General features: G+C 43.6%; 1 protein-coding gene across 1 annotated transcript in view; it reads right to left on the bottom strand.

The window, feature by feature from the left end:
- The window catches only part of gli3 (GLI family zinc finger 3), an 87,795-nt gene that overhangs the window by 10,622 nt on the left and 62,962 nt on the right, over positions 1-14,211 (bottom strand). The window contains exons 5-10 of the mRNA XM_070852789.1: positions 11,699-11,904; positions 8,216-8,377; positions 4,717-4,918; positions 2,936-3,155; positions 1,694-1,807; positions 651-791 (exon numbers count right to left, since the gene is read on the bottom strand). Of these exons, the coding sequence (XP_070708890.1) occupies positions 651-791; positions 1,694-1,807; positions 2,936-3,155; positions 4,717-4,918; positions 8,216-8,377; positions 11,699-11,904 (1,045 nt within the window). The remainder of the gene's footprint in view (positions 1-650; positions 792-1,693; positions 1,808-2,935; positions 3,156-4,716; positions 4,919-8,215; positions 8,378-11,698; positions 11,905-14,211) is intronic.

The raw sequence follows: 14,211 nt of genomic DNA, 5'->3' as shown, positions 1-14,211 counted from the left end.
ATCAGTTAGCCCCGTTCTGCTGTGAGATGTGCTCTCCAGCTTTTGAGCCCATTACCACCGTCCCTGGATCCAATCAGGAATCCAGCAGCAGTATCAGTCAATGCCTGCAGCTCTGCCTCTACTGTACTAGTTGTTGCTGCACAGACACGCAGGCAGGGGTTGTGGCCTGATAGGAGGCATTGTGCAGAATCGTACAGCTGCAGTTCATGTTGCTGGGATCTACTGAGCTTGAGGAGAGAAACGCTGAAAACTCTCACAGCATACAAACAAAAAGACAAAAAAAAAAAGATTGTAGTTTTGGTTTGTGTTTTCTGAGCTGCACCAGGAAAGCTTTTTATGTAAGCCTTCACCCATCTTACACCTGTAAGCACCCTGTTGTGTCTCCCTGTTTCCCTACAACAAACTCTGGTCCTGGAGAACAACTGGGGTCAGATGTGAAGGCTTCTCTGTGCACAGCAAGTGATGATGGGAACCATCTGATAAACAGCAGCAAGCAAGCACTCAGTTCAGACATGTTTTGCTTTTCTTGTTCCTTTTTTCTAAACTGTCTGAGTCATTATAAATGAACACTGTTTGCACAATCTACTAACACACCATTACAGGATTTCTTGATATTGAAATATGACTATTTTTGTGGATGTGCTACTCACTTGTACTAGCTGCTCCTGTGTGTCAAACTCGCGGCAACAGTTCTCCCAGTGGCAGTTTGTCTCATAAACCACCTCTGGCTCCTGTTTGCTTTCATCTTTGTCCCCTTCCTCCTTCACCAGGGTCATCCCGTCCGGATGGTCCTGAGGAACAACAGCGTAAGAGTTCAGCAAGTTCAAAATTTACAACAGTTCAACAAGCAATACGCCAACTACAACAATGCAATGAAAACTCCAGTCCATCCCAATCTGCCATAAAAGTTTCTTTTTTTATCCCTACTGGTTTACATGAAAGGCACAGCCAAACATGATTTGGTCTCAGCCGCAGTGACCCTGTGAATATGGCCTTGTTTGGTGCCCGGGAGAAAAGTGTGGAGAGCGGAAATGTAGCGCTAAAAGCTCCGCTCTGTGTTTGGGGGTTGTTATACGACAGGACCAAGGCAACTATTTGAGGAATCTAACCCCCTTTTCCTGCTGTAGGTTGCTCTATTAGCCAAGACATATTTCACTGTCACAGTTAGGTGGCTGAAGGGAGCAGCGAGTTGGTGTGGGCTAATTCACGAGAGCCTGGGCTTCCACCACACACCTCAGGCCCAATCTGCTGCTGCCTGAATATCGACTCTAATAAGGTTTTTCCTGCAGATGCAAACACTTACTGTTATCACAGTTCTCTTTCATTTCTCCAGCCACTTAAAATTTTGATTAAACAAAAGCAAAAACAATTTCCTTCTACTCTCCCAAAGATCAATGAATTGTTTCGCTTCGGAAACAGCAACTCATAAGAGCAGGGTGGGACACTGACACCAAGGAACAGTTGAACGCAGGTAAAGAAACACTAACTGTGGCTGGTAAGCTTGTCTATTGTTGCGGCCATTTTGGCAGGTGACCAGCCATTATATGGGCTTCCTATTCTAGTGCAAAAATCTAAAAATAAAAACAGGCTGGTGAATTCTGGGACTTTTTTCCAGAATGTGGATAGTTTTGAGACCAGAGACAGTAACTGAAAATCCATTTTCATATTGCTGAAACATGTGGACACTCCTCACCTGTACGCTCACGGCGCCTGGACTCGGCAATTCTTCCTCTGGTTTCATTTTGGAGCGTTTGTGGTGCATTGGGTCTCCTGTGCTGCTCACTGCAGATTCACTTGTTGGTTTGGTCTGTGGAAACAGAAAATATTTGATCATTTCGAGCGTTCCATGTCGGTCTGACTGTATCGTAGGATCTCACTATATTAATTCTATATTTTACTGATATTTCTCATGTTATCCTCAATAGCATCATAAAAAATGCATGTGATGCTTATAAGTCAATCAATCATTTACTTAATTAAGCAGAAAAAAACAACTGTGGTTGCACAATTATGATTTGCGTATCCTCAGTCCTATGCACGAGCTTTAAATGTGCAGATGAAAAACTAAGCAATTCACTGTATCACATTAGGTCCTCTAATCACAGCAATTAAAACAAACTCATGAACCAATTCAATGAACCATTCACTAATCCAATGGATGACCTGACTTTGGCCCTGGCTTAAATTCGCCTTTGGAGGAATTCTTGTTACACACCAAGCTCAGAAGAATTAAAGAATTAACAAGTAGTTTCTGGAAAAGGAAACAAGTTTTCTTGGTTTTTCCCTGAAAATGTTAACTCCCCTCATCTTGATGTTTTTCACAGGACACTCCAAGTTGTAGCGATCCAGTTAGTCTCTGTAACATGCAATACATTTGCCCTGCTATCGTCTCTGAAACATAACAGATTCAGCTGAGGCCCCAAAGCAATATTCTGTCTATTCAGGAGAAGGAAAAGGCAATTTTGGTGTGCCCAATTTGAATGAGAGCTCTTTGGCGATGATACAAAATTCAAGCAATGGGAAACAGCAGGGGGGGATGGGTAATAAACATTGAATATTTACTTCAAACATGGGCCCGCACATACAGTAAGGGTTGAGGAAGGACAGAAAAAGCCCCTTTGGATCCATCCATCCATGTCAATATTCCCTCTCTATATCCTTGTTCTCTCTCTAGTGATTAATGGAGTCAGCAGTGGGATTCTATGCTAACAAGCCCCTTGTTGTTTGCTGCAGGCACGTTCTGGGCCGTGCTCGGCAGTCTAAAAACAAGAGACAACACAAGTAGGAGGAAACTCCCAGGAGATGTGTGCGTGGAAGGGGGGTCCTGCCTGTACCATGTTAGCTTGCTGCGTTTCGCCGAGATGTGGCTGGCATGTGAAGCCGCTATCTATTACCTGTGATGATGAATCGCACAGGCGTCTGCCGCCGCTCTCACCTGTGAGGAGTCGTTGGAGATGGCTGAGCGCTCGCTGGCGCTGAGCCCAGAGGGGGGGATGCCAGGTACGGGCCTCTGGGTGGCAAACGCTGGCGATGGGTGAATGAGGGGCGGACTGTGGCCAAAGGCAGAGCTCACAAGGCCCGGTTGGCGGCCAATCAGCTGCTGGTGCACATGCAAAGCCACCGGGGTTGGAGGGTAGGCGAAGCTTAACGCTGGGCTGCGGAGAGTAGAACAGGGAAAGGCTGACCAGTTATAATGGGCAAAATAATCATAAAACTAACATGCAACTTCACCAAAACATCAAGCAATGAGGCAAAAAAGGGGAGAGACAAGGAATAAATGGATTGTTCTGGATTGCTCCTCCTCCCTGAGGACAATCTGACAGGAGATGGTGTGGTAATGCTGGAACCACGGGGCTGGCGGCAAATCCCTGCCAATGAATGTTCAGCTTGTTAACACACAGTGAATTATCATGTGGTCGGTGCGTAAGGCAGAATGTCATTCATCCACTGGGCAAATGATACAGATAAATAATCTGGAGTGTGTCGTATAGCCATGTAAATAAAAAAGATTTCCCTGTGCCTGCAACAGACTTGTTTCCTCAGTTTATTTACCCTCAACCTGAGCTAACTTTGTTTATCCTAAAAATCCCAGAAGCCACCAAACCTCCTCTGGGGTGTGTATAACCACAGGTGAACCACCGGATAAACACAGATCTGTGTGGCTCGACAGCAGCGGCTTCCATTCATCCTGAGCCCTGACGCTCTCCTCTCACTGCGACCCATATGTCTGCTGATCTTATTACGAGCCGAGTGGAAATCAATGGGCCGAGACACATTTGGGGGCCCATTCGCTTGTCATATCACTCATCAGTCTGTTGGCTCTGGCTATTTGGGTCCTGTCACTAGGACAGTGGCTGAGCGAGCAGTGTGATTGATCAGGCTCTTCTTACAGATCGCTGATCAATGGCTGTGGGTGGGGCGATGGATCTTTCCTTTTCCCTTCTCTCTTCTTTTCTTTTTATCCCCTTTGCTCGGCTCTGGTACCGGCGCGTGATGTATGTGATGTTTCCATGAGGTGTGCTGGATGACTGACACGAGCCGCCAGGGAGGCAGGCTGACTGGCTGGCTGGGAGACCGTCACCCACATGGAGGTTTGACATGGACGATACACACACACACACACACACACACACACACTCTTATTCGCTCCACCACACACTTTCTTTCACCCAAATGCTTTAGAGTGCATCGTAACTACAGTAATCAATAATATCAGAAAATCATTTACAACATCATTCCCCCCAAGGAGATCTTGCTGTTTGATTATCATTGGCATATGCTAGTCCCTGAATGACCACCTTCAGAGAACCACAATCAATCAAAGCTCCTCAAAGACATCCTGACAGGGTGAGAGTCATTTTTTATAACTTTAAAGAGGTAATGCAGTGATTTTGTATCACACTTCCACGACGATTGGGGACTTACAATAGACAGATTTTTTATGAAGAATTCTGAAAATTGAAGGAGAAAAGGCTCCAAAAACACCAGGTCCTACATTTCCCAAAATGCAATTTGATGGCGTCTCACACCATCAAGCTCACTTCTTTCAAACATCACACTTCCAGTTTGTAGACTTCTGATTAAGTCAGTAGCCCAGTTCTAAATAATCTGAGATGATATAATAATAATGATAATGATAATAATAATAACAACGATAATAATAATAATCTTTAAGGATAATTCACACAGGACAAATTTCAAGACCCAGTCAGCTACCTGATGGCTCCAGCAGAGAGGTGACCGTAGGAGCCGCTGGTGGACGAGCTGGAGCGCGAGTTGTTCAGCATGGTGACGAGCGAGTTAGGCGAGTTGCGGATCATGGTCTGCAGGTCAAAGCTGTGCTCCGAGAGGGGCGAGATGGGCAGAGGGCGCTTCCTGCTGGGCCGTGATGGCAGCCGCGGGCTCGAGAAACGAGAGTCTGAAGGATGAGGAGAGAGGGTGAGATCAGCGTACCGTACTGGAAAAAAAAAATGACTGAATGACTGCCAAGTACAGCTCACAGAAAGTGAAAAGGTTAAAATGCCGTGTAAAACTGTAAATGAATCCCTATCTGCTCCCTCATTGCAGGTTTTTTGGAAAAGAGCATCAGCTAAATTCTTACAAATTAGTTACAGATCAAAAAAGAGCATTTGCCGTTTGCCTTTATACGTGATTTTCTGTTTGACTTCATCCAAACTCTAACCTAATCTAACCCCAACAGATGACATTTTTGTCAATCATCAGACAAAAGCCTCATCTGAATGAGTGTTCAGCTGTCACTTGATGCACTGCTTGCATTTCATCCATGAGAAAACATGCCTTTTATGTTGGAGAAATGCTCTGACTGTGTATGGTAATATTTAATCAAGTCCAATTTGACTCGTTATTCAAATGCAATCAGTGTTGACTGGAAATACTAAAAGGGGGTTTGAAAAGGTAAAAGGCGGAAACGGCACAACCATTCTCTCTGCACATACAATGAGCCACGGGTAGAGATTAAAACATGACTTTTGTTGTCTTTTCACATGGAGATGTCACAAACAAGACAGGGAAAAACAGAGGGAGATGGAAGGAGGGGGAAAAAGCGCTGAGGGGATGTCGCGCTTTGTGCATGAACTGACACAATGACTTTGTGACTCAAGACTTGGAAATAAAACATTTTGAGTTATTTTATAAAGGCAAACAAAACCAGCTTACGCAGCCCCGATAACCCCCCTGCATATTTACGTCCCCCACAATCCATCCATCTCCCAAACGTAAATGCTCCATCTCTCGTTTGACACATCCAACGATTACGGAGCCCTCCATTCACATGGTAATCAGAGTGTGTGGATGTGGACGTGTGTGTGTGTGTGTGTGTATGCCTCTGCAGTGGCAGTGGCGGTGTTCTGGCACACACAGGCCTGAGTTTCGACTATGGCATGAAGCTGTACGGAGAGCAACACCCCCTTTACATTGTCATTGTATGGAAAATCTGTCTTGCAATGAGGGTGTTGGAGTGGGGGGCATACATACACACTCACACAAATCCCTGAGCGCACATATTGCTAAATACAATGCCGTTTGTCATGTGGTGCACCTTCGACATGTCTGATTTCATTCAGTTCAAATTATACATATAATCCTGCAAAAAAAAAATTCCTCCTTTGTGCTCTTGGTTTGGACAAATCCAACCTTCTGACACATCTGACACTTTTTAAACCAGCTGAATCCACCAAAAGCGAAAAACTTAAGAGAGTTGGGTACTGCCGAGGAGCAGGGCCAGCATCCCACCACTGCAAAGCCTCATGGGAGTGGTGTTTATTAATGTACAGCCCAAATGATAAATCGGCCAACCGGGGAGACAGAGAGAGGAGCGTCCTGGCTCGTAGCAGGACTGTCCCTCTAATTTCCTCTTGATTTATGGACGGGATGGCTGGTTACACGCTGCGTCATTAATTCTCGTGGCCAGGGAGGGTTTAGACAGGCAGGACTGACGGCATTGGAAATAAAAGCTGGCTCCAAAACTGGGGTTGAACCCTCACCGCCACGCCTCAGGGCCACCTGAGAGGGACGCTATCACAGGGGAGGGCTGAAGCATAAATATCAGACTGGCCGGGTTTTTTTGGTAGGACAGTAAAATAAAAAAATTCTCAGAATTAGCGTACTTATGATTAATTATTAATATAAATATTATGTGTCGCCTTTTGTTTGTAGAAGTGTTTTAGTTAATTTTGCTAAACACATTCAATTATTGGCTATTTACTCCAATTACAGCTCAAGAAGTATAATCAATAACTATAATTAGATAGTTTGTTTGTATCAAACATGAGTTTCAGCCCTCAAATTGTTGCTAAAAGTGAGCCTATTAATTTGAAAAACACTACACGGATAGGAAAATGGCAAGGAAATTAAAATGAACTAATAAAGACCACAGACTTTAGTATAGTGATCTATGAGAGCTATGGCACTAATTAGGCAGTACGCACACAGACAATAGCCCATTAAAGCACAAATAGGCAAGGCAGGCCCATTGTTTCATTAGCACAACTCTCACTGAAGGTAATTACACTGATGTGAAATAGACTAAAATAGCCGCAGTTACGTGGTAGCCCAGATTATCAGCAAAAGCCTCTTGATAGACTCTGCTCTTTGTATGTTTTTTTTTCTGAAATCCAACAAAGCTTTAAAGTGTTAATTTTTCAGCCGTTGGAACACACATTGTTGAAACATGATGAGTTATTACCAGCAATGATCACAGGCGTTTTTTAAGTGAGGAGCATCGCATCTCCACTTAAATTTGGCCCTAATTGTTTTGTTTCAGTCTATTAATCTTAAAAAGTGACACAGAAGAAAGGATTTCTCCAGTGATGAATGGTGGGACATTCCAATTCCCACTTAATAGCAATTAATTTTCTGATACCCGCACAAGTTTGGCTAGTTTTAATTAGTTTGTTCAGAGGAATAGGGGGAACTTCACCCCGGATTTCCATGAAAGCGGCGTCTGCCTGACTAAATACATTCTCATCAAAGGGAGCGGGGTGAGGCTGTCCGACCTTTCTAAGATTCAGTGTGCATTTAATTTCCTATTTACACTTTAAAATAACTCATTAGCATAAGTCCTCTGCACACAGTCCAGAGCCCAACACATTAAGACAATAGCTCATTTAAATCGTGTCAAAGTAAAGTTGCAGGTCCCTCCTCGCTGTGGCTGAGCTGCAGCTTGATCTATATTTAGTAAGAGATAGGTGTTTTCTGAAGGTGCGTTTTAGAGGTTGAATTCCCACTGGGGCCACCCATGCTACAGTGTGCAGGTATGCACTCATAATACTTTAAGGTGCAATCCCCGTAGCCACGGTTTTGGTGGTTGTCTTTTTAACACTGAAGCTACGTCTGGTTGAAAAATCCACTTTTTTAAGATGTCTATGTTACTTTAAACTGTTGTTTAAACATTGTTTCAGTGACTACATTTCAATGTACAATTACGATATGCTACACATTGAATTGTAGTGATTTAAATACTGTTGAAACAATATTATTATCATTATATTATATGTAACCTAGACGTGTAAAAAACATTTTTTTATTCATATTTAGCCAAGCTTTCAGCTAGATGTCTAGAAATAGGTATGGATTATTTTAGAATTCACCAAATGCACATTGCTGCTGTCCACTGAAAACCATGTATCTCCACATTTGGTGATGGTGTGTTTGGTGTGTTTTTATTTCTGTACCTCATGAAAAGTTGCACACTTACTCTCCATTGCCTGCAGGTATTCCATGTGCAGAGCACTGGCGCTGGTGGCGCCGGCTGTCGATGCCACAGAGGGGAGCAGGTCGGTTGTGTAAGGACTCCTGTGACCCGCCAGCAGAGCCATCTGGTGGTAGTACTCGGCTGTGGTCAGACCTGTGTGAGGGGCTGGAGCAGGAGATTGATCGGGTCAGCGAAGAAGAAAACAAGGTAACCAAAAAAATGAAGGTGACAGATGAGGGGACGGAGAGAATGCATGGAGGGAAATTCCTGAGAAAAACATGGGCAGAGAAGGAGTATTTGAAGAAAAGCGAGAACAGAGGAAGGTAGGCAGGACAGAAAAAGAATTAGTTAGTGTGAAAAACACGACAGGGAGAGCACCTGCACTACATTATAAACCTGTGTTCATTTACATTAGATGATAATCAGCTCAGCAGAACAGTAATGAGCACATTAGCAACACCATCAAGTTTAGCAAAACAGCTGCACAGGGAGCATCACCTGAAGTGGAGAGCCTCACTGGGGATTACTGAATGCTTGCTCAGAGATTACAGTGAGTGTGCATTAGTCTTTGATTGATGCATTCATGCCGAGCACAGCATAACCGATCTTCTTACAGTACAATTCTTAAACAGTCTTTTCTCTTCTTCTTACTGTTCCTTGATCACTTTGGAGAGAGCGCACTGGAGTATACATGTGTGTGGTAAGAGTATGTGGGCTGACACATCTTTTGCCAGCGATGGCGCTTCTGTGTTGTACGCAGCAGGGCTGCAGCGTGCAGATATGCAACCTGCTCCTCGACTGTGCTCCCTTAAACTCTATTGGAAAACAAAAGGCCTAAATCTGCCCAGATATATCTGCATTCATAAAGATGCAGGAAACGATTCTGCCTCCACTTCACTCTTCTTCTCTCCGTTTCTCAAAATGCCTCTCTTTTCCAAGTCATTCCCTTAGTTATAGTGTTGTAAGTCCTTGAACCGTAGCCTAAAAATAAACATCTGGTGGTGGGCTTCCTTATGCAAATATTATAAGAAAGAGAGAAGGAAAAGACTAGCACTGTGGTTTTGGATGCAAATATAGAATTGGTTCAGACCCACAGAGTGCTGCAGCTCTTTTTTCACCCCAGTTGAAGAAATAAAGAGAAAATAAATAAAGAAGCACTGTATGAGGAGATTTCCTCTTAAGGCTGGTCTGTATGCCTGCAATATGCATCCATGATTGGTTGAATGAATGTAAGAAAAAATTCTAAATTAATTCGATCTGGGTATTATGTCTTCAGTGGAAGGGGGGAGTTTCTTAATTGTCTCTGTTGTTCCGCCTTAGCTTTGCTTTTGCATTCAGCCATAATATGGCCCATTCAGTATCCATGCACAGAAAAGGGCTTTACGGAATTTCTAAATCAGAAATGCTGGCATCCGAGTGTGATCCTGGGGGCAAAAAGGGGGAGTAGGGGAAGGCTGTCAGTGTGGCACTCGATGTGGAGAAGGGAAAGATGTGCCTCAGGACTTGGTGAGCCACCGGGTGCTCCTTCAGCATTACAATAGGATCAGGGGAGAGTCTACCTCTGAACCCCATCTCATCATAGAAAAAACCCCATCATCATAGAAAAGAGAAATATTGTGAGGGAGGAGTGGAAAAAAGAAGATCTGAAAGCAAATGTGTGGCAGCAAGAGGGTGGCACTAAATCCCACCCACTTTAAATCTCCATTAGATTCTGTTAATTAATTCATCATTATTCAAATGTACTTTTTGGTAGAAAAAATGCATATTGAAGAAGGCGGCTCTCTGTAAGCGCGGTGATATACTAACAACACAAAAGCTGATGGGTTAATTAATCACTGGATTGATTAAAGGAGTAATTAGGTGCCTCATTCACAATTCACAGCTTTATGAGCTGACAGGGGATCATGTGGTAGGTTGGAGAAACTATTTTGATTTAAAGCAAAATGAGATTGGAGCACATTATGTTGTGGTAACAGAAACTTGGAGGGTAGAGACTTTGAGTACCTCCTGTTCTCAAAGAGTGATGCTGGTGAGCACGAGAGCAGGAGATGGGGTGAGTGAGGCTGCGAACAGAGACTCTTGGTCTTCACTTAGACACAGCTTTTAACAGACCTGGGAGAGATGAAGCGGAGTGTGCTGGTGCAGAGGAAATGCCCCTGCTATCTGTCCTCTCACAAACCCACTTCAGCGCAAGGTGAGGAGCTAAAGTGAGTCTCTGCTGCTGAAGTGCCAAAAGGTTGATGGCTGATGACAACAGGGCGGTAATAGATTGTCAGGACATTTCAAGACCTTCAAGGTGCACATAGATATTTGGTAAATAATCTCTTTATTAAGAATGTGTTTTTTGGCGTTGTCATTTGAAGCAGTTTGAAGCACTTTTTTGCTTTATTGTTTGCTGTATGGTTTTCACCTCTGGCTATAACAGCTTTGTTTTGTATAATCTTAAAGAGCAAATAAAATACTACTATATGATTGCAACCAGCAAATATTTTAATTGCTGGTTATTCATTTTATCTACTCAATAATTTAGGCCAAAAAAAATAGTAAAAAAAAAAAAAAAAATCACAAATTTTCAGAGCCGAATGAGACGTCTTCGAATTGCTTCTCTCTTCTCACTCGCAGTCCAAAACCCAAAGATATTCAGTCTAAAATACCGAAAACTAAAAAAAAAATTCAAAGCTGGAAACGGCAGAAATGTGACCTAAATAGTCATCAAAATTAATAAATTTGATGTTGTTTAATTTTGTGGCCAATCACATAATTTTAACACTACCAACCTTTAATCACACAACACCAAGTTACTAAAAATATATATTACGAAGCGTGAGGTTTCCTTTTTAATAGCTTTGAACGTTGATCCATTTTTTACAACTGCTTCTGGTGTCCACTTTAATTGATTTCACAGTCTAAATCCATCTTAAGATCTCAGGAAACAAATGCTCCCTGTAAGGTACCATAACAGCTACCCCCCTCCCCGCCCCCCCGCCCATCCTGAACTTGAATCCAACCCTCCCTCAGTGCGCACGTTGTAACTGTACGTGACCCTGCCGCTCACTGATGCATCCTCCAGAGGTCTCTGACATGACTCACAGATCAAAAGGATTAGCCTCCCTCCAACCTGTGCCCCCACCCACACGGATCGCGCCGCACTCATAATACTCCCATCCACCCGCTCTCTCACTCTGATAACATCTCACCAACCCCTGGGTCTTAATAGAGATGGATCTAGTTGCCTCTCACCTGACCTCTTCTGATCTCAAACAGGAATTAAACTGATACTGAGAATTGAGATTCCTCCTAATAGCAATCAAACCTCACTAATCAATTTCAAATATCATTTTTAAGGGTCTACTGAGGCTTTGTTGGCCATTTCTTCTCCGCTGGGGTTGTGTGCAGATGTGCATGTGTGTGCTGAGTGTGCATCTGTGCTGCGAGTGTATATATGTATCATGCGTTGTGCGTCGGTGTATGTTTCACTTTATTCACCATCTGCAGGGCTGAGGCCCCGGGAGGCTGACAGAACAGAGATGGAGGGGCTGCTGTGGAGTGAGCGGATGTAGTCCATGTATGGGTTGATGTAGGGGTGCTGAGGGTGAAAGGGCGACTCCGCCCCCACAGAGGGGTTCCGCTGGGGCGAAATCCGGATGAGGGAGATGTCGGAGAAAGCCGGACTGCCTGCCAGCCCAGGAGGCCTGCAGAGACACACGGAGAAGAAAATATCGGAAGAACATAAATACATATTTTAAATGTATTACAAGCTCAAAATAAAACTTTCAGCATTCACACACATTTTCCTTAGTAAACACTGATGCTTATGGGACGGACTTTTGCTGTTTACAGTTTAAGTTAAGTTTGCAATGGACTACCATAATAAACAGTTCTCCAAAAAAACAGAATTATAAGATATTAAGTTAAACAACATAAATCTCCTCAATGAGCTAGTCTGCAATTAACTTATTAGCTCACCACATGTGGAATAATAACATCTTTTGATTTAACTAAGCTCTTATGTCACCAACATTGTGTAAACTGATGCCACAATTTTAACAGGGACATCACGCTCATTTCATTAGGCCGTGATCATCCAGACTTTACTACTGTGGGTGGAATGGCAGTGGCAACGCCAGACAAATGGACTGTGACACTATCTCTCTCCCTCCATCTGCAAGGCAGAGAGGAGAGCGCTGCATTCCAACTGCTCCCTACGCAGACATTTCCTCAGATCAAAGGCAGCTTTCACCACTGTGTCTTAATCAGAGGGAAACGTTAGACCGAGCTCACCGCTGGCCAGCGCCAGACAAGCAACACTACACCACTTTACTCAGATGGCTTCAAACTTGGCTTTGAGCTGATACCGTGTACAGAATTGCACATGACGGATACAACGTTGTACAAAATCCATCAGCAAGTTTCACACAAGATGCACAATCTTTTTCTTTAAATAGAACATAGGAACACTATCAGTCTATTCTTTTTTATCAAAAACCTTTACTGTGAATTGCCTCTATGGTGTGAGATGTGAAATAAAGTTGAGAACAATCAAGAAAACTTCTTAGGAGACAAGTTTGAGATGAACTAATTTGTCTCCCTTCTTATAATTGGCTAGGAGGGCTAGGAAACTTCATAATGATGGCCTTCGCCACAAAGGCCTTCCCCTGAGGGTGTGGAGAAATCCACATATCAGCCAGACATTAACAGGCTAAGAGATTAGACTGAATTAGCCCCTCCACTTCTCTGTGGCTCCCCAGTGGACCAGTCTACTGTGACAAAAGACCCCAGGAGAAGGAGAGGATGAGCAGGGGAGAGAAAAAGTGAGGGATTTTAGGAGGGAGGTGAAGAGGAGGAGCAGAGATGGAAAATGGTGGGAAAAGATGAGAGAAAAGGGAAGAAAGAGTGAGAGACCTGGCCAAGAGTTTGTCTCACAGTGACCTTGAGCAAGGCCAGGGGAGCGGAACAGCCCAATTACGACCTCCGCCCCTTCCCCTGATCCCCTACCGGCCCCTCCGTCCCTCCACTTCACATCCCCCTAATGAAAGAGCTCAGGCCAGGGCAAATAATGAGCACCGAGGAGCGGAAACAACATGCACACTGAAGGACTGACATAGAAACACACAGACATACAAAATGTGTACACAAGCATTCACACACACAAAGTTTGTCTTCAGGAGCCTTCCTGTAATGAGCCCAGAGGGGCTGTGGGATGATTTTAAAGGCTTTCACCTTGTTCAAATGTGTGACAACATGTCTCAGTGATGCTGAAGCAGGTGTATGAGAAAAAGACAACAGCACTCTCAGGAGGGGAAGTCCTGAGAGGAATTTCAGTGAAAGCCTCATTGTTAAAATGTGCAAAGGTGACAGATTTAGGGATCTTCTCCGACATTGCAACACAATGGTCATGGAATTTTTTTTTCCGCCTCCATTTGACTGGTGTATTCCTGCACGTCTCCTGTCAAAGGATTTATGAGAAATTGGTTTATTTCCTCCACGCCTAGCAGGTCATGCTGAGGCAAACTGTGCACCTCAAAACAGGTGTGTAAAAGAGTGTGTTTATGATAAGCAAGTCATGTGCCCACACGCCACCATTACATGCCTCATTTACACAGATCACAACACAGCTGCAGAGTCACATGGGTGACTCTCACGTACACATGGGTGCAGGAGCACATGCAGGGGAGGGAAAACACACAAAAAAAAACCTGCTTTGTCATTGATGACAAAAGAAAAATTCAGACAGAAAAGTTTTAATACTATTTGTGTACACATCAGAAAGTGCAACAGTAGAATACTGATATAATATCTTGAAATTTTGATTTAATGGCAGGGTATATGGGACAAATATTTCAAAAACCTTGTATATGACATTTTAGATATTTTTAATATAGAAATAAGACCTCAGAGGAAAAGGTAGAAACATTTTATGACTTTTTTTTCCTCGTCTGGCCCTCCGCATGGCTGTTTGAGAAGAGCCAGACACCCACTCCGGCTGCCATGACACTGAT

Source organism: Pempheris klunzingeri, chromosome 21 (assembly GCF_042242105.1).
Source record: "Pempheris klunzingeri isolate RE-2024b chromosome 21, fPemKlu1.hap1, whole genome shotgun sequence".
NCBI lineage: Eukaryota > Metazoa > Chordata > Actinopteri > Acropomatiformes > Pempheridae > Pempheris > Pempheris klunzingeri.
The sequence above is the reverse complement of the archived record's forward strand: the minus strand, read 5'-3'. Positions and strand labels throughout refer to the sequence as shown.